Source organism: Thermobia domestica, chromosome 8 (assembly GCF_964235325.1).
Source record: "Thermobia domestica chromosome 8, izTheDome1.hap1.1, whole genome shotgun sequence".
Lineage (NCBI taxonomy): Eukaryota > Metazoa > Arthropoda > Insecta > Zygentoma > Lepismatidae > Thermobia > Thermobia domestica.
In genome coordinates this window covers 27,317,482-27,343,977 of record NC_137461.1, presented here as the reverse complement: position 1 = coordinate 27,343,977, position 26,496 = coordinate 27,317,482, and the positions used below count along the sequence as shown (strand labels likewise).

The following is a 26,496-nucleotide window of genomic DNA, read 5'->3' as shown; positions in this document are numbered from 1 at the left end:
TCATTTAATATTCAGGAAAGTACAGGAAAGAGATTAAAAGAAAATAATGAAAATGTTCCGGGCACATCCATCAAATATTGCATATGTGCCCTTACTTATAGACTACGGTAGTATTCCACTTTGGGAATCATTTCATAACTCATATGTTCGTAGCATATTATAAAATTCGTCTTATATGCCATGGGTCACATTTTACAACATAAGAAGCACTATATGAATTATCACTATTAATGAGCATGAAATATATACAAAAGAATATGAAAAAAATACAGTGTTTAGTACTTTCCTGATTATACTATAAGCGTACTATTTACTTATACGGATCAATACATCGCACTACTGAAAAGAAAAACGACAAGTTGACCATACCTGAGCTAACCTAACCTTTCAAATTACATCATTTAATTAAGTCGGTAAAATTTTGAACTGGAAACTAATTCTATAGTCGTATCGACGCATACTAGAAATTTTGATAATAATATTAGCAGATTAGCGAAAATATCACGATGAGGCTGTTAGATGCGTAACACAATACGAAACACTACTCGCACATAGCTGTCATGTTATTAACACTTACGAATGAAATTTTTCCAGCAGTTAATGTCTTTCAATATTTTAAAGTTTAAAACGCAAATGGTACCATGTATTAGGGTGAATTCAGTTCGGAATAATTCCCATGAAAGAAAAGGTAAACTTTAACGTTACCTGTTGTAAGTTGTGTGGCGAGTCCAGACTATCCTGAATCCTACCTCTCCATCAAGTTTCAGGGGCCGGCTCCAACATGTCTCGGCCAGAAACACAACAAACTTACCATATCCTTCTACTTTTCACGGCGAAGAAATAATGGTAATGGTGACGCGTTAGTTCAAAATAGGTTATTGATAATTTAGGTAAGACCTCCAAAATTTCTTTTGCCTAATGCACCACAGGTTATTTCGAATTAAAAATTTTATACACTTTGGTCCTAAAATGCCAATTTAGGCTTTTAAATTTCGAATTTTCCTGGAGGCTTTACTGCGTCACATACTTTCACGTTAGCACATTATAGTGGAGCGTCATACAACGCCTGGCCACTATAAACCCAGCTACTCCACAATATTTCATATTGCAAAGCATAAACTTTATCATAATTACCATCTTAAATTTTGAAAATCTAATGGATTATCAACAAATACGATATATTAAGTTACACTAACAGTTCTTCAAGCTAAGATTCAAAATATTTATACACATCACTTACTTATTCCTTTCCATCCGGGTTGAATAAACCAATGGTAGCCCCCCACCTCTCCGAAGTGGAAATGCTGGACGGCGCCATATTGCTTTCACTACCCATGATGCATCAACACACGACAGTAGAAAACAAATTATTACTGTTCAACTACGAAAGGTTTGCAGTTAATATCATAAGTAAGTTTTAGATAATAAGAAGTTAACACATTCATCATAGATTTTACGTAGAAAATTTAAAAGAATCCGATATAACGTTAGGAATCATTCGTAATTAATACTGGTTATATACGAATATAGTGTGCAGAAGGCTTGTATTAATAGTAAAGAAACATTTCAACTACTAACATTAATAAATAACACGTAAAAACAAATAAAACGTGTATTTGAACTAATGGTATGACTATACCAAATGGGGGCCACTTAAACAAAACAACGGCAAAACAATAACAATGTAAGGTACCGTAAAGGGGTACGTTACAAGCATTACCGATTATCTCTAAAAGTTTGAGTAAACGGTGAAGTGAGTGTAACTTTTTTTTCTTTGTACACTTTTAACTTCCGTGTCTTTTTTCTAAACATTTTTGATTTCATTGAAATGAAATTGATCATAAAGTAAAACATATATACTGTACTAAAAGGAAATTAATATCAAGGTACTATGATCTAATATATATATATATATATATATATATATATATATATATATATATATATATATATATATATATATATATATATATATATATATATATATAGAGAGAGAGAGAGAGAGAGAGAGAGAGACGGATATCACGAATAACTTTTAGGGATTTGTCACCCCAAAATGGAGCCATTTCACTAACCATTTAGCCACTTTTTGTGTCAACTTTTTGCCCTGATTCATCCTTGCATTCCCATTTACATGTTTTATAAGGGTGTGTTGACAATTGCATTGGTTGACAAATACTGTGCGAAACGGTCAATTACAACGTTAGGACCAACGTAATTATTTTATTCTATTATGATTGTTATGCAATTTAAGAGATTATGCAATGCACTTCTATATATTAAATTTCATGTATTTATGTTCAGAATAGTTCAAGCGGCTCTTCTGATTGAACACAAAAACTTAAAGGCCAGTTAAAGAAAATCCGACTATGATCTACAGAGGGACTCGAACACTCGATGGGTTGCATTTCACGATCGACAGCCCATTATCTCAGACCGTTTGACTACACCACACCAGCTACCACTGACCTACCATTCTCACAACATTTACGAAGGGAAGTAGAGTATGGAATTCTAATTCTAAATGCTCTCGCGTGTTAAGAATAAATTTAGAAAACAGGACAATTTTGCAGTGCCTTACTAAAAGAAGGTAGATGGAAGCTACCGGGTTTTAACTCTTTCCCATCTGCAAGACATTATGAAATTATAATAGATACCGCGTTATCATAATAATACAAAAAAACGCGTGGGTCCTGAAAAGATGTGAACTTCGGTACTTACATCCCCTTAATAAAACTAGTATATGTACGCCACTGGCATTTTGTATAACAAAATATTGGGCTTGTATCTATCGGATAGAGTGTTCATATTGATATTAATTTCCTAACCGATAGAAATATATTTCGTAGCTGAAAGAAGTGAGCAAGAGCGTTTTTGATTGGAATAATTCAAAGTTGAATTATTTTTTTATTGGTTTGGATTGAAATACTTAGTTTTCTCCCCTTATATATTTCATTTTAAAACTAAAATGTGTACTGGGGAAATCTTGGCTCAGAGAACTTAAGCTAATATTCCCAATGCTAATACTTACATAGTAAGCAAAGGTAGAGTGATCTACGCCTAGCATGCAAACTAAAATACAACACGTCTGTAAGAAAAGACAGACACAAAAATGGGAGGTAAAATAGGGAAAGGAGAATATTGGAACTTAGAAAGAAACTTCAAATACAGTAATATCCAGCCTTGAAATATATGGCTTCGTAATTTATTAGATTCCATTACTAGGTAACAGACAACCATGTTGTAATTGGCTAAGGAGCACTGAACAACTTTTCAAGTACAGGGAAGCTGACAGGCTCCCTCAGTAGATTCCTTGGCTTTGAGATATCCAGGGGTCAGGACAGACCCACAAATGGTTCCACTGTAACTTACATTCTGGGAATAGTACCCACACTGCGTCATAGTAAAATTCCTTCCTTTGACACCACAACTACATGATCTGTCATTGTTCTGTGAAACTCTTCCTTAGATGCACTGGAACTTTCTGGTCAGAAAGTAGTCTCACACCTAAATTATGAATCTCTCCTTTATGAATCTCGTTTAGTTCTCTCGAAACTATTTTACTCTCCTCTCGAAGCTTTCTAATTTTCCTCAGGAAACTCTCTACTGTCTTTTCGAAACTCTGACTCTCCTTCTGAAATCCTCTGACAGTCTTGTCGAAACTCTTACTTTCCTTCCGTAACTCTCTGACTGTCCTTTAGAAACAATTTGGCTCTCATCTCGAAACTCCCTCTCATCTCTGATTACTCCCGAAACTCCTGACTTTCTTCTTGAAACTCAAACTCTGCTCCCAAATCTCACTGACTCTCCTCTCCGAAATTTTCTGATTTTACTCTGTAAACACTCTGACTTTCCACCCAAAGCCCTCTGATTGTTCTCTGAAAAATCTCTGACTTTCCTCCCGAAACCCTCTTTGACAGTTTTCTCGAACTAGGAAGGCGCACGAGACGAAAAGAGACAGAATTTTCCTGACAAAATTCGAGTCAAGATACTGCTCTTCCAATAGAGTATATTTTCGAGACGAGACAACCTCAAAACTTATCCGAAGTCTCTGAGTCTACTTTCCTAACTCTCAGATTGTCCTCTAGAAACTGTTTTCCTGTTCGTTCGAAACTCTATGATCTTTCTGTAAAACACTAACTCTGCTACTGAGGTTAACTAATAGTGTTCTGAGGGTTGAACTTTTGGGCGCAATAGTTATATAGGGTGTTTGAAATACAGCTGGTTACAATGAAAGTTTGAATTCCAATATTTCAATGATGATTACCAACTTTTATGTTTTAATTTCAGGTTCGCCCTTCTTCGACGATGCGAAACTATTAAGGGTAAGGTAATAATAATAATAATAATAATAATAATAATAATAATAATAATAATAATTTGTACTTTAATGTCCAGAAAGAACAAATCTTAAAATTCACGATTTTAAGTATGCTACCTCATCATGAACAACGAAGGGGAGGGAAAGAGCGAACATTCGCATTCATAAAAGCCTAAACACTACAAATACAATCTCGTTGTGTCTGTTTTTTTTTAAATAATAATAATAATCTATTATGTTAGCGAAAGATAAAGCAAACACACCTGCAGAGGAAAGATTGTATTTTTTAAAATAGAATTTCAAAATTGAGCTTTAATCTCAATATATGTTTGCAATTCCAATGCAATTACCTCTTTTGTCTTCAATTCTTTATTTTTCTTCTACTTTTGTTAACAAAAATTTAAAGATAATTGTTTCTAGGGATGCACACGAGACGCGAGAAGTCTCGTCTCGTCTCGCATTTGCGAGATGAGACACGAGACGAGACTTAAAATTTTATGCGAGACGCGAGACGAGACTAAACCATGCGAGACGAGACGCTAGACAAGTCTCGCAACATTTATGAATTACATTTAATGGTATATTTAGTGATTTTACATTTATTGAGTTTTCTAAGTTGAGCGTTAATGCCTCCAGGAACAAAAAAGTGATTGGGGCAATAGACATTTTAAGAGATTTATTATTATTCAAGGTTGATTTTCAGAATTAAAGCCTTCTTTAGTTTCTAAAAAACAAAAGCTTTGTAAATTGGAAATTTATTACAGCATCGATTTAGGACTTTATTTTGCGTCACAAACACATACACGCGGGCGCGCACGAATACATGAACTTCTGTTTTTGGTCTGAAAAGCGAATAAGACTCCCTATTGCTGCGAAATGTGATATTTCTGTTGTTTCTGTCTTTTTCACATTACTACTAGCGATTAATGTTAGGGGATGGCCGGGAAATCCCCTCTCGTCAAAGTTTATCCCCGGCCCGGCTCGCAGAAATAGCATGATATTTTTACATGGAATAAGTATTTTCTTTCTATATATTTATCAAAAACATCCCCCTCTAGTTCGGAAGTTTAATTCAAACACTGGTTTGGTAGGATGGCCCTATAGGTTTGGTGGGAGATGGTAGGAATGGCCCTATATCTGTCAGTAATTTTATTTTCTAGATCTGGCAACACTATATAAATTGAAAGCGAAAGTTGATAAAATGCGATAATGCAACATTGCTACAAGCGCGAACGAACCGAAAGGATTGGGTCGTATTGTGTTGTGAGGAGTTCTTTTGTTGTCTACAAGCGCTTTTAGTAGTATAAAAACATCTTTATAATGGAAAATCACCCTTCAAGGAAACGAACGAAACGTGTAAATGTTGATAGTGGCGACGATATTTTAGAAGAGCCAAATATTGCTGGAGACCTCTAAGCTGGAAAACAATGTTGGATCCAGCATCAATTTATTCTGGTTTTGCTGTAAATTATGCTATTAATTTGACGAAAATTAATGGTCCAGCAATCAAATTCCAGCACAACTTTTCTTTTACTTTGGAGCGGAGGGGACACAAGTTCGGATACCATGTTGAACTCTAGGTTCCGTCTCCTTAGGATGTTATGAACGTTCATCCTATGGAAAGCAATGGCAAACCACCATGGATTCACCTTGCCAAGGGACTTTTAGGTCAAATACCTGCCTTCGGACAGAATATCACATCATCATTCATTAACAGCCATAGAATAACACATTGCAAAATTTTGACCCAGAATATATGCGAGACTGCGAGACCATGCGAGAAAGTCTCACGCGAGACGCGAGATGAGACTCAAAATTTAATGCGAGACGCGAGACGAGACCCAACATTTGAGGCTGCGAGACGAGACGAGACTTTTCCATTTCTCGTCTCGTCTCGTCTCGCGTGCATCCCTAATTGTTTCCATCTTCAATGATAAGGAACTTGTTTGTGACAAAGACAAGATTAGTTTTCATATCAGTGCTGTGATAACTAACTAAATGGAGCAGGTGTTTGCTACTGTTCGAGAATTGAGTTCTTGTAGGGTAACTGTCCCAATAATTGACAGTGTAAGAGCAGTATTTGACAAATTGCATGTTTTTTTACCCTTCAAATGAGTCTAACTTACTTAACTCTTGTGTAGGTACGAAGGCATCCTTCCTTCATTCATACTCACCACCGGAAAAAATATAGACTGATAATTATTATTTTTTAAAATATATATACTAAAAGTTGTTTATTGTACCAGAAATTGAAACTGTGATTTGAGAGAATCACCAGTAATTGACACATCGTGACCCAGTAATTGACATCTCTTAATATCATACTTCGAATGAACTACATAATTTTCTACCACCTGACCAAGCTGATTTATAACAGTTTTTAGATATTATTTTTGCATACAAGGGATGTTAATACTAAAATAATACAAATATTCGTAGCATAGTCTTGTTTCCAGTTGGCATATGACAAGAAAATTAAGTACTAATAATTGTATAATTGAAAAGTAAAATATTTTCTAATACTATCAGTGAAATATTATCTTATTTGAAATGTCCTCGGTCCTAATGTAACAGCATCGCATAACACAACAATTAATGGCCTAATGATGCCGGAAAACCTTTAGGATAGTTTCATCTGTCGGTATAAGATTTTGATCTTGTGCACAACGACATTATCCAATTAGAGAAATCAATCCGTAAAACATGAATTTTATGTCCACCTTATCAATATCAGTGACTTTTAGCCACACAAATTTGTCTTCCGTGACCTCTCTAAGAAATTTGACGAACACTGTCTTTATCAATAGCAGTAATGCAACCGATATAAAACTGTTCATCATAATAAACACATGTTTTTTTTTCAATTTTACACGTTTATAGTTGATGTGATGTGGTTGGAATATCACCGTCCATTCCCAGACTCTGTTGCGGGGTGTCTCAGTAGTAGAGCGTTCACCTCCGGTGGCTGGGGTCCCTGGTTCAAATCCGAGCTCGCGCCGTGTAGACTTTGTGGTGGACAAACACCGTGCTCGTGGGTTTTCTTGGAGTTCTCCCGTTTCCTCCCACTTTCTTCATTTCACTCATTTCTCATCATCACCGTCTCCTTTAGCCTAACCGACATAATCGTGGAACGTAAAACTTCCCACGGTTTTTTAAAATTTCATTTAAAGAAGAGTTAATGTTTTCACCACCTGACGGAATCTGAAGGGACGAATTTGATAGCACGGACGGTATTTCTAACACTTGTGCCACTTCTGTTTTCTCGTTTTTCTCTGGGCTATCACCAATATCTAGGGAAGACTGTGCCCTCTCGCTTGTAGGTGTGGCCAGCTTGCAGCTGCGTTGCATTCATATGATCACTAGTTAAAGATGCACTCTGAGTTGACATTAGCCCTATTAGACGAGATTTTACTTTGGTCCATAAATGTGATTCTGCTTGTAAAGAAACAAAGCAGAATCTTTCTTTAGCTTCATCAGTGTAAAGAATTCACAGTGTCCATAAATATATTTCTTTTTTCTTTTCTTTTTTTTTTTTAACTAATCGGCTACTGTAGCCTACTCTACCAGTGGCAACGTGCCAAGTAAGAGTACTGTAGATTAAGGGAAGACACTTGCTTAAAGTTATATTGAACGCTCAGAAAGACAGAAATATAAGGGAAAAGGCCTAGGTCCACTTAACTCCGTACCAAGGAGATATTTACCACTTCAAGAATTTTTTTAAAAGCAAGTTCGGTTTTCTGTTAATCACAAAGGTGTCAGCCCAGGACCTTTCGAATGATGACAAATCACAATAATAACAAAGGTGTGTAAATTGTACAATTTTTCTGCAGTAGCCTAGTAATTGACACCCCCTGTCAACTACTGGGATTTTAGAAGAAATAATGTTTTTAACTCTACCAGTAAACTTAACTTCACTGAAATGCACAGCATACAAATTTCTACTGATATTCATTGAGCTTAGGCAAATCACCAGTAATTGACAGGGGTGTCAATTACTGGTGATTGCAGCTAACCTGTGACCAATAATTGACATCCCCCCTGAAAACTCGGTTTAACTTTCAAGAAGCTAAAATTTTTGGTTCTGATCTATTAGTCCTTCAGTTACATCAAAATATCTTTAACTCGTCAGTCTTTATTATGGTCTATTTGATATGTGCTGGAAACAAAAACAACTTTCCTTAAGTGTAACCGTTACTAGAAAGCTGAAAAATCAGTTGACTTCTCACTGTCCATCGATGTTCTGCTTCCTTTGGAGTACTACCACCTAGTGATAAATATTAACAGTAGTGTACGATTGACAACACCACAAAGGAATAACAGGCGGCAGCATTTGCTGGCATCTAGTCCCGCAGTCTTGTTGTGGTGAAAAAAAGACGACTGTGTCAATTACTGGTACACTGTCAATTATTGGGACAGTTACCCTATTTGATAACAATCAAGCAATTCATGCTGGGATTTGTTTGACAATTTGCTTTAGCACTGTCCATGTGACCTTAAACTAATGCGACCTAAACATGATTTATGAATAGTATTCAGATAGAAAGTCAACTTAGTAAATTTAAATACCACCATCGTGAGGTCTGTTTCCAACAAAAAACATTTTCTTAAAAATAATATAGGCCTACATATGCCAGATTTTGGCCTCCCCGTTCAAATGCACGTGTTGCACATATGGTATTCACAATAATGCTGCAGCTACTCTATTTAAAATGTGTATACATTTGTTTTGAAAGCCCTTTACACAAGCTACGAAATTTCATTCAGTTGAAAGTAAAATGTGTGTATTTGTATTGATGTAATGAATACAGGTGTACTATAAAACCAAGGTCGCCGATCCTGGGGAGGAAGCCCCCCCCGCCAAAGCTCATGTGGGCCCCCTATTATATTTATGAATATACAATATTTGGCATAATTTGAATGCAATTTGTCTTAAAATCCTCATATATATACCTTCTGCATCTGAATGGGCCCCCCAAATTTACAGAGAAATCGGCGCCCTTGTATAGAACCGAACAAAGTACTATTTATATCAAACAGTAATTTGAAGATTAAGTCGTTCCTGGGTTGTCAACTCTTAAGAAAAAATCGGGACGAACAATCGGTGTTGTATACCCCCTCTACACGGAGACGACTCCGCGTGCGGCGAATCACTGAAAACAATTGTAATAATCAGCTGAATAACACGATCCTGAATGAATGCAGCACATTTTTTTTTTTCATTTTACCACCCAGTACTCATCACTATGTATAAGCCTAATATATGCAACAAATTCACACCAAAACAACTGCAATTTATTTAATATAAACAAAGTTTAAAGAAAAATTACGAGTATATAGATTTTTCTTATCACAAATGAATGCATAACTACTACTAAAATCAAGTATTGTTCTTTTACTATCGTCATACAACAAATCCAAATCAAAATAACTGTAATTTATTTAACATAAAGAACGTTTAAAAAGAAAACTATGTAGAATGTTCGGTTTTTATCACAAACAAATGATATATAGTTAGCATGGCGGCCACCTGCTGAAGTGAGCGCTAGTGTTACTGCCACTGCGGTAGTAGTTGCTTTCGTGTAGACTTGTAGAGGTTGCAAAAACAATATTTTAGCTCTGTATCGATTATACCATCATCATAATCGGCTGGACTATCAACTTAAAGCAAGTAGTGAATAACTATACGTATATTAAAGACGAGCTGCTAACTATTTTTTCATGAGTCAAAGCACAGATTTGTTGAATTGATTCTATACATAAAAGTGTGTGTGTAAAAGAACAAGTTATTCATTTGTAAAAAGGCCCAGTAAAATATTAATTATCTTTCAAAATCGATAAATCGGGACAATATGCCTCACAACGAGTGTCCGGTCGGGACGCAGGACAAATAAGTCTGAAGTCGGTGCAATCCCGACAGAATCGGGACGGTTGGCAACCCTGAGACGTTCATTCAACAATGAACTGGCCTTTATCATTGCAAGTTGGCAACGTATGGAAGGGAAGAAGAGATATAGGAACGTATGGGCCTTAAAAGAAATTTGTTCACACAAGGAAAGATTCTATATTAATTATTTATATTTTCTCCAATTTCTTGTAGTCGAAGGAAATCAAGCATTAAACTGCAGCCAGACAAACGAATGGTTAAAAACAATAGCGATAATGAAACGAAAAAGAGATAAGAAGTCTTTAGAGCTCCTTCGTGGCTAAGCGGTTAGCGTACGTGTCTTTGGCGCGGGAGACCCGGGTTCGATTCCCAGCAGGAGCTCAAGTGGTTCAGAGTCCACGTTAATCAGTAGGTCCACGTCACATATAGCCTCGCTGCTGAACGGGACGTTAAACTCTAAATCAACTCAACTCAAGAAGTCTATAAAACGGGAGCTACATGGTAAAAGTAGATAATCTCGTAACTCTAGGTTCAGATTCTTCGCTAAGAGCCTGAAATAGCTACTAAAAATAATACAAAATTTACCATTTTTCTTTTGCTTGTCTTTCATAAATGAAAGGAGATAATGAAATACAACTTACCAGAACCATGAACCTAAAAAATTTTCAGTGTTGCCATTCACAGAAATTACAGTGTTACCAGAATAACATTAAGACAGTAACTAGAGGAACAAACTCAACTGGCTTTGATTATGTATCATGGTGTATTGTTATCCTGTGAACTACTTTTTAAATAACATTATTTATTTTGTTAAATTTTAATAACTGTGTGTTAAAGCTATTTTGTTTATTACAAACTAAATACAACTATTATTTAAAACGTAGTTTACAAGATTTCAAGACAACATGATACGTAATCAAATACAGTTGAGTTCGTTCCTTTAGTCTCTGCCTTAACTTAGATTTTGGAGGAAATGTTATGCTTGCAACACTGTAATTTCTACGGATGGCAACACTGAAAATTCTTCAGCTTTATAATATTTTCTATTGTAGAATAAGATTATCTGTGATTGTGGTCGTAAGTTGCATTTCATTATCACCTTTCACTTACATGAAAAACAAGCTAAAGAAAAATTTTATATTTTGTATTATTTTTAGTATGTTTAGGATCTTAAGTTTCCATAGTCTCTATTCTTATATAGGTTTAATTCTGAAAATGGACTTCATATTTCAAACAAAATAGAACCAAATAAGAACACTGTTAAGGTGCCATAGTTACTCGTATGATTACTGATACCTTCAGGAAAATATCTGTTTAGTATTCTATACAAAAATTGTGAAGTGAAGATGTCTCTGAAAAAAAAAAAAAATCGTTGCGAAATTTGTTAACAGCAGTGCCTCATCTTTGTAATCTATGTATAAAGGAGTTCCGTCGTGCTCGGAGAAGCTACTTGCTACTTAAAATCTGGATAATGCGAATCACGAAAAAAAAAAAAAAAAGCTTTCAAATCGAAGTTAATAATTCAATAAGTACCAAAAATTATTTTCAGTTTAGTCAGAAGAAGGCTTTCAAAAAACTACGTTAAAAAGCAAGAAATATAACCTTAACTAAACTTTGATTTTGTTACGGTTTTTTTTCATCGTATCAATTATTTTATTCCTGATAATTCGAGATCGGATGTTAGGCAAAATGTCGATTCTTTAATATTAAATATATGATTAAAAATAACGTTTTAAAGTTTATATGGTGGGTTATAGTTTTAATTTAAGCCAATTTTATTTTGCCTATTTTGCTTATTTCCCCCATTCCTGACTAAATAACTGCTTTAGTGCCTAATGTTACCTATCCTATGCATTTTCTTCAAAATAAGATTTTATTGGGGAAAAATATATGTTAGTATTTCAAGAAAGATCCTCTCTCTTTCGAGAAATATAAGTGTTTTTTGTAGTGATAAGATGTAAAATTTGGACTGCTATCTGTATCAATAGAGTGCTGTATAACTTTGGACTGCTATGTCTACTAATAAGTGTATAATATTTGGACTCTTATGTGTAGTGATAAAGTGCTGTAGAGAATGTATTTACCAAATATACATGGAATACATATCAAGCTTCCTTTATAGATATACAATAAAAGAAGATATTAACAAATAGTTATGTTTCTATATTCTTTAAACTCCTTATCTATAGATACATATGACTTAAATTGATTTTTAATAGTATTGAGTATCTATCTTCATTATTTTGAGTTACATTTTAGTGCCTATTTTCTAAATTTTAAGTGCCTATTTGCCTGCCTATTTCCCAGGTTTTTAATGCCTAAACATCCCGTCTCTACTGATAATATAAACTGGGTTTGATGTATCTTATGTTACATTATCGCCACTTTTTTTTTATTCCAGTACATACGACAAACAGATGAAGAACAACCTGAAGAATCAGCAGCACCAGCTGCTGAAGAATCAGATACAACTGATCAACAAACTGATGGTAACGAAGGTGAAGAAGGAATAGAAGAACAGGAAGGACAAGGTGATGAAGGAATAGAAGAAGGACAAGGAGATGAAGAAGTGATAGAAGAAGTGCAAGAAGAACAAGGAAGTAGATGTACCCCACTTGGGACGGCTGAGTCAGCGAAATTTGATCCTGTTTTCCTGGAATTGGGAGGCAAGTTTCGACAAGCCTTTAGTTGCTATGGTCATAGCCTTTTACGGCTACCACAGAAGTGCGTGGGAAAATTTTGGTTTATTTGACCCCCCGTCACCCCCTACTCCTCTTTAGTTGCTATGTTCATAGCCTTTTACGGTTACCACAGAAGCCCGTGGGAAAATGTTGGTTTGCTGTTGCTATGCTCATAGTCTTGGACGCCCGCTAGATGTAGAAAACAAGATAAAACATGAATTTTCGTGTTCTTGTCGTTTATTGGTTAATAATTTGAATCCCCAAACCCCTCACCCCTCCTGCGAAGAGCGTAAGCGGAACGTATGTGCTTGTGTAGATCATTCTGTTAGCAGCTGTTGCAAAGGAAGAAACGTCAAAAATTTAAAGATGTCATCGTCAATGAGTTTATTAGATAAGCTTAATAAGCCATCAATGGTACCCTTTACAAAAATGCGAGATTTGGAGATTGGAGTACCATTTCGTATTGTAAACTGTGAGATAATTACAACGGTATATGGTAGGAAGGCCTGTGTGACATTTGAAGGAGGTGAAAAAGTGATTTTACCTGGACGTTGTACTGAAAAATTGGAAGCAGATAATGGTGCATTATTAACGTATTTACAAAGTGGGAATGTCTGTTTAATATATAAAGGAATGAAGATTAATGTATCTGGACGTAACATGTACGATCTTGAATTTACTGAACTGGTTTACTCATCGTAAGTGTATGATACCATGTACAAACAAGATGAAACATGAATTTTCCTCTTCGCCCCTCCTCTTCATGCATGCGCAGTCATCTGTATGCATAGTGTCGTTATTCTGTGCTGACCAGCGACTGGAGTAACATGTCTTTGAGTGCTTGTGCGTCAACTATGGATACCAAGAAAGAGTACTTGTTAAATGTTGAATATGGACTTAATTCAATGAAAACCAAATTAATTTGTATCGGACTGGATAGTGATACATTTGAACCAGTGATTCGTGTTGGCAAAGGACTTGTGTTTGGAGTGGAGTTAAATTTGGCAGAGTGGGAGAAACTTGTACATTTAACCCCATTTGTTACGGACTATTTAAATTCTCAAGTGGAAATTACATTTATAAAATCTCTTGGTCGAAAAAACGAACTGGTGGTACGAAAACTAATGGGTGAAAAATTAGTGATGTTAGAGAAGAAAGGAACACTTCATGCTCCTCGAAACACTGTGTACTTAACTTCAAGTGATTGGCTTTATTTCTTGGAAATATTACCGTGTATTGAACATGCTGTGAAAAACAGTAAAGTTTGTAGTGTTGTGCTACGTGAATATTTTGACTTGTGTACAGATACTATTCGTAATCATGTACAATTGCAGTGTCTTACATGCAGAGGACTTGCCGGAATCCATACCTGTGTAGATGAACAGAGTATTATTAATGGTATGAACATTAGTTTTCCAAGTGTCTCTCTTGATAAGAACAGTGATGTGAACATTGATGGTGAACGATTAAAATTGGAAATGAAAGTATTTTGCAAACAAAAACTCATAGATTCAATTATGGCTGATTTATTTGATAGTGTATCGACACAGCCATGGTGGGGGGAAACCGAAACTCAGCCTTCGGAGGGTATCAATGAAGTGAACGACTCTTCATAAAGAAGGAGAAATTGATTTGTTTTTTTCATGTATGCTAAAGAACGTAATATTAAATGTAATAAAAAATATATATAGTGAAAAGTGAAATGTTTTATTTGTGTGTGTGTTTTGTGTTCGTTTCATACACCTCAATATGATAGGATTTTAAAGTTTTTTATAAGAAAAAAATCCTAACATATTTTTTTCCTCGTATATTATAAGTGATACGTATAATAATAATAATAATGAATTCAAATTCTTGAAATGAATGTTAAAATAAAAATTAGTATTTGAAATTATTATTATTATACAACATTGTCTTAAGTATGATAGGACTTTTTTTAATTTTTAAAAAGGGACTAAAATAATAAATATTAAAATTTTAAAAAACAAAAGTCCTATCATAATAATAATAATATTGAATTCACATACTTGATTTAATTTACGAAAGAATAACTGATTAAGTATTTGAATTCATTATTATTATTATGTAGCTATATGATTACATCATTGAATTAAAAATCAGTTTTAGAATCTTTTTTTTAAATTCTTTAATTCAATGACTTAAAAATATGTTTTATGATATGTGTATTTAATTACATAACTGATCATAAAACATATTTATTTATTAGGAAACGGAGAAAATAAGAAATAAAACATTTGTTTTCAAAGAGAAAAAATAATACAAAGTGTTTATTGTTGATGAAAATATTTACACAATTAAAACGACGGTAGGTATAGTACATTTTAAAAGAACGTTAGATTTTGTTTCCATTGTACATGTGTTGATAACTTCATAACTGCCATATACTGTTCACTGATGATACTACTGCTGTTGATGTTGATGATGAAACGTAGATAGAAGTCAATCTTTACATTGAAGATGATGTCCATACACACGATGACGATCTTTTACTCTCTGAAATGAAAAAAAATTGAAAAACAAACTTAAAATTTATTTTATCTATAATCATGAACAAATAATAATACATACAAACACATTATAATAAAGAAGAAGAAGAAGAAGAAATGGCTACCTGCAATAATATGAAAAGAAAGTAATCAAAACAAACGAAGAAGAAGAATGAAGACATGGTTACCTGTAAAAGTAAATACAGCAAACGACGATCATTTTTTTCTGGAGTTGATGAGAAAGTGTAATGAAATTCATTTAAGGACTTTCCTTTAGCTTTGAAGCATAGGAAAAGATATGAATAATGCCCACATAGAGATGATTTTACACTTTGAATTTGTTTATTATTAAATGTATAAGAAGTGGAATTTCTACGTAGAAATTGAATATGATGCATTACATATGGAGGAAATCCAAATGTATCGAAGTAATGGGCACGGCCATCAGTATGAATATATACGGAAATCCAGTGTGTGCCAAGTTTGTTCGAGGGATCTGTATTTATGATGATAGCTGCAGGTAGTGGAACATGTGCTGGTAATTCATTGGCTGCATATACGCCAACGAAATGATTGTGAAATAAAGAATTTGTTTGCAAAGCATTCAATAAATCTAGTGTAGAGGACATCATGTATAAAAATGCAGACATGTACATATATGATATGATATTTAAATAACGTACCTTTAAAAATCCATGATGATGTTCCTCTGATGATCCACTTCTAAGAGAGATTGGAATTCTCCATACACAATGCAGGAGATAGGTGCTGGTAGAGGCTTCGTAAAATGAACTTCCAGACGAACACACCCATGACGTATAAGATTCCAATGCTGCACAGCGCTGGCTTCTCCATCTTGAGTAATGTCGAAAACAAAGATAGTGTATCCTTGAGGAAAGTCAAGGCGAGGAATATTGTTGCCATGATTGGAAAAGTGAATGCCTGATCCACAGAATAAGGTATGATATGAGGAAACATAGAGGTTGTTTTCGAAAATTGGTTGTAATGGTTTTGAAGGTACAGGTTTTCCATCAATGTATAGAGAGAAGAAATTGATGTCAAAATGTTTGAAATGAAATGGATTTGAAGTTATTGTTCCTGTATAGGCATCATTTTGTGTAAACGCCACAATCACTCGAGTTGGTAATACTCCCATAAATAAATTATCAATTGTTTTTGATTGAAGATCCTTTGGAATGACGAATGACTTCATTTGCACTCTTGTGAGAGGATATTTGGCTGTTGTTGATTGTAGAAGCTTGTTATGTGCTAGTTTTATTGTAGGACTAACATTAATCTTTTTAATATGTAAAGCAGCGTCTAAAATGTTCACTTTAGCCTCAACAGACGCATCACTAGCGATGAGACAAAAGTTTGGCTTTGCAGGAATTAACTTGAGACGTAATTCTACTCCTTGGATTAAAAATTTATCTTGATTAAAAATATCACAATGAAGATGTCCAAGCATGTCGAATTTTGCACTTTTTTTTGTTAATTCATAACGTTGTTGAAATCCTTTATTACCACTAGATGTTGCATCCATATGTCCAGCAGTATCTTGAAACCAGAATGCACATTGAAGATGAGTATTTTTAGCAGAATCATCATAATTTAACAGTTTTTCAATGTATGATCGATATGGATGATTATGAGATGGAAATGAAATCAGTTTGTTATTTAAATACACTTCCACTTCACTGAACATAGAATTTAAAAAGTCATTAATAGGAGCCACAGCTTTATCACTTTCACCAAATGCTGATCCATCAGGCTTAACGATTTGAGCTTCAATGTAAAGAAGAGTATGTGGTAGATCTATGTATTCGTCACTTGTTCCTGGGATGACAAACTCTATAGGAGCATTATCAGCTAGTGAACTGATTGGTTTGTATGTAACGACATGATTATCCAATATACTGGTTTGCGTTGGTTTTGTAGAAAAAATATCTAGTTCACTTTTTACACACTCGCAGGATTGATGATGTAAGAAAGCCATAATGGTGATGATTTAATCAAAGATATCGTGTGATAACTTCCTCTTCTTATAAGACTGATTTTTCTTTGTTTTCTGTGTACGTTTCCTCTTGCCCTTCTTCTTCTTGCGCTTGATGATGTGTAATGGTGAAGGGTTAAAGATGGAATGATGTGTAATTCTTCTTTTCCTTCGTTGATATCCAGATCCTAGCATAGATTTCAGTTTATTTTTTGCTTTGTCTTGCAAGACGGATCTCGCTTCACCCATTCGTTGATGAAAGGATTCGTTAATAGGTTGATTGTCGATGATGACATCAGTAATAACGTTTGCTCCAGATTTTAATAATTCCTTTCCTACTGTTTTAGCTCCTTGTTTTACTAGTGGCATGACAGAACGAAATAATCCTCCAAGGAAACTTCCAATACCATGTCCAACTTGATAAGGGGAGCCAACATAAACGTTTCCAGTTCCAGAAAGAGCTTGTTTTTGATAATATTGTAAATATGGATTATTCATATTTGTCGATGTTGACGCACTGGTCGAAAATGTAGTTTAACGCATACAGTTCCGAAAGTGAATGCCAGTGGAGAGCCTGTACTATCTCTTATATCTATTTTGATGTGTTCAAAATGCATCTTCTCTATAGGCACATAATGTGGAGGATTAAAAATTTCTATAACACTACTTCCAAATGTATGATTCACAGGATTCATATTTATGATACGTAATAATGGTGCTACTGTATCTCCAACAAATACAGATTGAATTATATCACAATACACATACATTGTAGATGGAAGTCCTAAACGTAAATTTGGAATGCTTTGGCCTTGTTGCATATCCTTTAAATCAACGCTTGGATCAAACCCCAAAATCGCACTAACACTTGGTGATAATGCAACGTCTACATCTATGTCTTTATGAAGACGTCGTATAAAACAGGTATTACTCTCACGAGTATAAGAAATATGTAAATTTGTGAATCTGTTGTACGTATTTATTATCTTTATCAATTCTGATATGTCAGTGTAATAACGTACAGGAATAGTTATAAATTTCCATTCATCACTTTTTGCAGGTTTGTAAAAAATTTTATTATTTTCGTCATTAATATTTAATATTGAATGAGGATAATGAATTTCAACAATAGCCACTTCCCACTTTTCATGGAATTCCATTCTTTGATGAAGTTTCGTAGTGTATGATGTTAAGGTGTTGTCAGGAAAATATTCCATAGAACTATTACTGGGAAGCGTAACGTAAAAATCTCCATCAGGTTCCATTGTACTTCTCGATCTTCTTTACGGATGATGCAGGTATCCAGGAATCGAAAGAAGAAGGATATCCTTTCCAATGAACAAGATATTCTTTTCTGCTGCCTTTTCTTCTTGTACGTATGATTTTATCTATGTAAAATGTCTTTGATAACGTCACAGGTTGTAATTCCTCTCTGTAAAATAATCCATCCAGTGGTTCCTTGTTTAAATCTTCAATTTCATAAACAGGTGGATCTCTTGGAATTATCTTCTTCACTTTAAATATTTCCCAAGTCCAATTTTGCATATATCCTTTATCAAATGTACGTTTAGTTTTACTAATTCGTACTGTATCACCAATCTTAAGATATTTTGAGAAATTTGGATTCTTCTTCTTCTTCTTCTTTATTTTATTATCATATTGATTATGCCATACTTGTAATAGGTTATTTTGAGAAACATTTGCAGGTGACATCTTTATACTTGAATGATAACCTTCATTGTATGATTTCACAAGAAGAGGTAATACATTTAAATAATTATACGTTTGATACTTTGTAAAATACTTCCACATTTTTTCTTTTAGAGTTCTGTTAAAACGTTCTACAATACTAGCTTTTATATCAGGATTTTTAGTTGTAATATGTTTTATTTTGTTGTGCACTAAGTACTTCTGTATTGTTTTATTAGTAAACTCACTTCCTTTATCTGTTCGAAATGTAATTGGTTTTCTGTCTTTGAACACAATTTGCAATGCTTTTAAGACATCATTTGTACTTTTAGATTTTAATGGCACAGCCCATGCATATCGACTGAACACATCTATCACTGTCAGAATATAACGATATCCATCATTAAATTTATGAAGAGATTGAAGATCATTAATATCACTTTCCCACTCATCATCAATGTTATTCACTACATAGAAATCTCTTTTAAAACGACGACGTACAGGTTTGTGTAACGTATATGTTGTTTGTTGCAGTAACCATCTTCTTATACAATGTATAGGAATTTTCTTCTTTGTAGCTATCCACAATTTTTTAACAGTTGAAAACGAGGCAGGATGTGAAGGGTTGTAGTAAATCTTGCTTAACTGTTTGTTTACGGTTTCCACCTTGACCATACTGGGCGTTTACAGGCACGTTTCCTTTTCCTTATAGGAGATATTACTTTTTCCTTTTCTTCTTCTTCTTCTTCTGCTTCTTCGTCGTCTTCTGCAAACGATTTCAGAGGTACTTTTTCCCTTGACGATGATGCTGTTGGTGATGCTTTAGTTCGTCGTAAAATATATGACAAACGTTTTGGATTTCCAATAAGTTCTTGAGGTGTGTTATTAGAAGATAAATAATTACAAAATTTCTCCCATCCCGGTGGATTTGTGTGTTTCCGGGGTCGCGACACATCAGAAATTAAATCTACAATGTGAGATCCTTCTAGTTTATCACCTCTGATGTAAACAGTTCCTTTATTATCCCACGTGATATTATCATCATGTTTCATTCTATGTAGTAGTAATTCAGCTCTTTTACGAAACATTTTGGGTATAGATAATAATATTTCTTCTTCTACTTCAGGCTTCTCTGATTTAGTTGACGTAATTGAAAGTGTCACAGGTTCTTCTTGTTTTCGTATTAAATGTAAATATTTTTGAAGAATATTATTATACTGATTCCACTTTTCTTCATCACTAAGCGATGATAACTGTAAAATCTCTTGCATTTCTTGGTCCAAACTAGATTCACGTTTCTCCAGGGCTGATGATGATGATGATGCTGGTGTTTGTATACGATTCAGAACTTCAGGTGGAACTAAAATCATCTTCTTTGCGTGTTCCATTGTACTAACGGAATAGTAAACTTGATAATGCACCAGTTAAAATAGGAGCTAATAATGCCGGTAGGAATCCACCCTGCTGCTGTACTAATAAATGCTTCTTCTTCTTTTGGATGGAGTTTCCTTTCTTCACAAGATATCGAAGCGTCCTCTTGTATCGCTTTAATCTTGCTTTCTGTGTCTTTGTAAGAGGTACATTCCCTTTTAATACATTATAACAACATTCGCAAATACTTCGAATCACTGAAGAGTCTGCATTGGCCAGTATAGCTTTACGTAATTTAGGATTTGCTTTGCTCAGCGTACGAAGAAGATCTCCGTGTTTTACTCTTGGAGACATATTGTCAGAATGAAGAAACACAGTTTAAAACAAACATTATAAACACATCTTCTTCTTTTTCTATTTCGATGGAACATAAACGTAATGATAAATATCATCAGGAAAAATATTTGTTTGAAAACGAAGTTCATCTGGCGTATCCTGTTTTAAATCAATAAAGAAATATCCATATGGTAACTTTGTTGCGTCGTTGAAACTTTCTTGAAGAAATTTTGGATTCTCAGGAGTTAATTGATAACTCAAATGTTTAATTTGTGATTTATCTCTTGGATTTTTAAATAATACGAGATAAGAACAATTTAAGCTCATATCTCTGCTTCCTTTTCCCTGATGAAATATGTTTTGTGTAATAAATAGTACACTAAGATTTCTATGATGAGAACCCTTTGTAAAGAAATCAACTATATTGCGGTTCACTTCACACATTTGATCATCAATAATAATAAGATGTGGTCCAGTTTCAGGTAAAAAGTCTTTTGTTCGAGGTAATCCTTCAATAAATTGTACTTTTGTCGAAATTTCTCTGTATGCATTTTGCCATTCTGCATAGTACCAATAAATATGACGAAACGATGTATTAACCATACGTGATAAATTGGACAGGAATCGTATTACAAAGGAAGTTTTTCCACATCCACTTGGTCCGGCAACAATACATGAAAAGGGATGTTTCCACGTCGTGTCCATGTTAAAGAATATGATCATTCTTTCTTCATACGTATATTTATAAAGGGCCTTATTACATTTCTCTTCTTCTTTTGTTGGAAGTAGTGTAGCCATATGGAAGAGTATCATATGAATTTGGTATTCTACGTCGTTTAATATAATTTATCTTATAAATTTTTGTTTCGGGCATACTGACGATAGTATGGTCTTTCCTGCGGCAAATTTTTTTCTCATTGGTAATTTTTACTTCCGTGGGACGAGATTCTTCCTCTTCTTCTGCAACCTCTTCATTATCTACTATCATTTTCTTCATTACATCAAAATTTAGGTGTTTTGAAGATTCATAGTTTAATGAAAAGCCTCGTATCTTGCATACTTGAAACTCCTTCTTCGTGCTGGGATCAAAAATACGTAAGCTGTAATTCTTCGGGCCCGCCGATACATATTCTGAAATATAGGCTTCTTTACCATATTCGAGGACTTCATTTGTTAAATCGCCTAAAAAGTCACCAGTTGGAATTGTACTTTCACCAGGTTTTTGCGTATAAATGACGGAATCAGTATCAAAATATAATACTCTTTCTTGTAGTTGATCTAAATATTTGTACAATTCTAATCTTGCTTGTGCTGTTGTGTATGCGGCTATGACAACATTTACTGTTGGTAGTGAAACAGGAACGTCATCGGTGTATTGCCAATACACATATAACATGTCATCATTTACTGGAAATATTTGATGAACATCTATATCATGAGATGTTAATTTCTCATATAATTCCTTGGGTTCATTAATAATGCTGACATGACCCATGTTCTCACGTTGACCAAATTTTCCCCAAAATGAATTTAGCATTAATTTAGCTAAACTTCTAAGTGCTGGATTATGTTTAATTTTGTTCTCATCTAGACGTATTCCTTCCTTTTCATAAAATTGCTGAATGTACTTCTTCTTTAATTCATCTGTTTCACACCATGATGGCCATCCACTAGCTTCTGTTTTTGCTTTCAGGAAGGTGTTTATGTATTCTGCAAATAAGCCGCCACTTTTTGTTTTTTCATCATATTGAACAACGTCATATGCCCATATTTCATGAATATCTATTATTTTGTATCCTTTTTCTAATGCCTTTCTTACTTCATCTGCTACCCATGTTCCATGTAGCACTCGGTCTTCATCGTTGTGATTACAAGGTGCTTGGTTTAATTCATCACAACATGAACGGCAGAGTGGAAACATCAATCTATCATTTGATTTATAAGGGAGGACAGGATGAAACAGTTGTTTTGGAGGCAAAATACTGAGCTTAACTAATCCTTCTACTTCTTCAATGGTTGGAATATTTGAATCTCCAGGCAGATAGATAATAGGATGACGAATTGGAAACTTCTTAGTCTTAGAGATAAATGGGTACAATGAAATAACATCTTTGTATTTTATGGTTTCTCCTTCAGATTCTTGTGCTTTATGATACAAACGTATGGCATTCACACGTCCTCCATAAAAAGCATCACGAGGATTTAATGGTGTTTTCTTTGTATACGGATGATTACTAACATACTTCTTCATCTCTTCATTTCCTGCCAATTGTTTTTTAAATTCACAACCCCATATTTCATGCACTTCACAACCAAAATCTTTTAATTTTTGGATTTTCTTCTTTGTTGCTTCATATCGAAATTCCATGGTATCTGTAACATTATTATAGATGGGTTTATCTCTGTCGTTAGGGTAGCAGTAGATACAACCATGTGTGAAATCGCCTTCATACTCCCAGACGTGTATTTTTCCTGTATTGGGATCTGTCCATACACCATCTACTTTCATTGATGCTATTCGTTTTTCCTTACTACGTGCAGCATTGGTAATTTGGATGTTTCTGTTTTTTTCTTCCCAAGCTATCCATTGTACTGCTTCAACTGATTGTACATCTCTCCATCGATATCCGTTCTTTGGTATGATACCAATTGTATTTTCCTTTAAGTAATTTCTACGATACACTAAATTACATGCACTGGCAATTGTAATACATTCAAGTAAGGGATTGACATTAGTTTCAGATTCAAATGTATTCATAAAGGAAATACAGGCTTGACGTAATACCTCGACATCCTGTACACAATACTTGATGAGTTCTTCTTTCATTTTAAAGATGTCGTTTTGATGTTCGGTATACCATTGGAGAAACTTACGTCTTTCGTCTACTTTCATAGTATCTGCTCCATAATATTTAATGTCTGGAAGCGGCCCTTCATAGGTTTGGTTCTCACGTCGATTAAAGAAGTGTGGGAAATATCCTTTGCACGATTGAAGCCCAAATGCACCACTTAATTTACTTAAGGGCATAGGAAGAAAGCTTAGTGAATCGATGAAGGTTACGTTTCCTATTTTAAGAGAGAGAATTTTTGCTCCATTCATGATTACTTCTGGAGTCCAATTCATCTTCTCAACCATGGTCTTAATGATGAAATGTGCGTCATATCCCTTTGAATTATGGGCAACACAGATTACTGATTTAATGTTTGGTCGACGTTGTTGAAGATGTTTTAGAAAATCTTCTATTACATTTTCTCCGTCAAAAATATTTTCTCGCTTTCCACAAATGACACAATCATTCTTGATGTTGTTATCTTCATAACACTGATAACATACATGTTGACTAACCAAAACATTAGGTATGTGTTCATATATGTTTGCGTCCTCCTCTTCTATTTTCGTATCTTGTGTGCATTCAATATCATAAAACACAATCATAGATTTCTTCTCCATCATAATTTTTTCATTGGCTTTTTTCGATTTTCTTCTTTCATTCACTTTCATGTAACATTCATGATTGGGTGGTACTATATCATAGCAAATATTGCAATAAGTTTCTCCACATACGTGAGAACCTTTCTCTTTCACTACATAAATTTTCAAACACAGGGTACAGCATTTCACAATGGAACATAAAGGCTTTCCATTTTGATACGGCGCTGACTTGTGATAGTCATAGCATGTCTGGCCATAAAATTCTCGATTACAATCATTGCAAGTAATATGGGTTTCTTTAAAGTTACATGGTGGCTTCTGATGACAACGAAAACATACAGCTGTACAATGTTTCAAATGTGCATGCTTCTTTTCATATTTCTTATGACAGCTTTCGCAATAAAACTTACAGCTAAAACATGCTGTCAAGCTTTCAATGACGTTGTAGTGGTTATTTATGAACAGTAAATTTAAAGCAGTTCTCTCGTTATCACTTGGTGGAGCTTCAAACATAACATCACTTCCTGAAAAACCCCTATACACTGTGATTTTATAATCCTTTAAATATTCCTGAAATTTACGAATTTCAGGAATTCCACCACCATGACTAAGATCTACATCGGCAGCTTCACACAGATCTTCTGCTTCTTTTTCTATGATATATTTACTTTGATGTTTTACATATCTAATGTATTCAGTTTGATTTCTTCCCTTGTATTTTTTCAGTCCTATGGCAACGACGATTGCATGTGCTAAACAGCTTGTGCCTTTATTCTTAATTGTGATAATACCACGTTTTGCCTGTACATATTCATCAGTATTCATAACATGTTGTTTCAAACGTCCTTGTCCTCTTGGCATACGTACATGATGAAAATTCACGATGCAATCTTCATTTATAAGAAAAGCCGCATTACTTTGCAGTACTTTCTCATAACTTATCCATAGAACTTCTGCTGAGAGATTTCTTGCTTCTCTGAATGACAACCAAAATGGACGGTGTCCTTCTCTCTCATTTGTGATTGTTATTCCTACGTAATCATGCTGGTCCACATTACGTAGCAAATAATCTATTAGTGCCCGTAGACTTGCTTCAATTGCCGTAAAAGGGTTTTCATCTGCACACACGGGGGCTAGACGGAATCGTAGCATTCTACCCTCCATATTGTATCTTCTGTATTGTCTTCTTCGTTCTTCTATTATATGAAATCTATTGTGTCCATCATTACGGTTGTTATTTCCGAATCCTACTTGTATATTTGAATTTCGTTGTGCTTGAAATACGGCTAGCAATTCGTCCATTCTTTTTTCTATGTCGTCTAAATCGACTTCCATTTCTTCGTGTTCTGCACTAGCCTCTGCTAATATTTCCATAATTGAGGGATATATTACTTCTTCTTCTTCTTTTCTGGGATCGGGAAACAAATTGTTAATCCAATTTTCTAGTTCATTCGTGTAAAACTTATCATCTTCTTCTTCTATCTTCATCTCTTCATTGTTGTAATCCTCTCCTATTATTTGGGAAAACGTGAAATTTAGCAGCTCTTCTTCTTCATTTCTCCTTTCTTCGACGTCTTCTTCTGTTCCTTCTTGTAACCACTTTATAATTTCTTTAATACGGCCTGATGCTTCTTCTGTTATCGTTCTATTGCTAGCACTGTTCAATATTTGTAATAGTTCTTCTTCATCATATTCTTCTTCTTTTTCTACTGGAATTTGAATTTCATTAGTTTCTCTTTCTCTTTCTTCTTCTTCTTCTTCTTCTGTTGCTGATGCTGTTGCTGTTGCTGCTTCTTCTATTCTTTCTTCTATTTTCATTTGTTCTTCTCCGTCTTCTTCTTCTTGCATTTTTTCATGATGATCTATTTCCATTTCTTCTTTTGCGTCTTCTTCTTCTTCTTCTTCTTCTTCTTCTTGCATTTCTTCTTCTTCTTCTTCTTCTTCTATCCCGATTATGGCATTTATTTCACTTAAAAGAACTTGCGTTTCATTATTTACGCCCACTACCTCTTCTTCTTCTTCTTCAATGTCATTAATGAAGACCGTAATCTCCTTCAGTAAATCTTGCGTACTCTCTTTTGCCATTTTTCTTCCTCAGATGTATATACGTAATGCAATATGTGTAAACGGTATATGAATATGATATATAATAGGATATATAAATCTTATTTAAATGGAATATATATATATGTATATAAATATTTTGAAAGGATATATAAGTGTTTAAAAGAATATACGAATAAGTAAAATGTAATATATAAGTAATTAAAAAGGAATAATA

At 34.3% G+C, this 26,496-nt stretch overlaps 1 protein-coding gene across 1 annotated transcript in view; it reads left to right on the top strand.

Annotated features, from left to right (window-relative positions):
- The window catches only part of LOC145691599 (uncharacterized), a 46,212-nt gene that overhangs the window by 8,095 nt on the left and 11,621 nt on the right, over window positions 1–26,496 (top strand). The window contains exons 3-4 of the mRNA XM_081767002.1: window positions 4,291–4,325; window positions 12,607–12,805. Of these exons, the coding sequence (XP_081623128.1) occupies window positions 4,291–4,325; window positions 12,607–12,805 (234 nt within the window). The remainder of the gene's footprint in view (window positions 1–4,290; window positions 4,326–12,606; window positions 12,806–26,496) is intronic.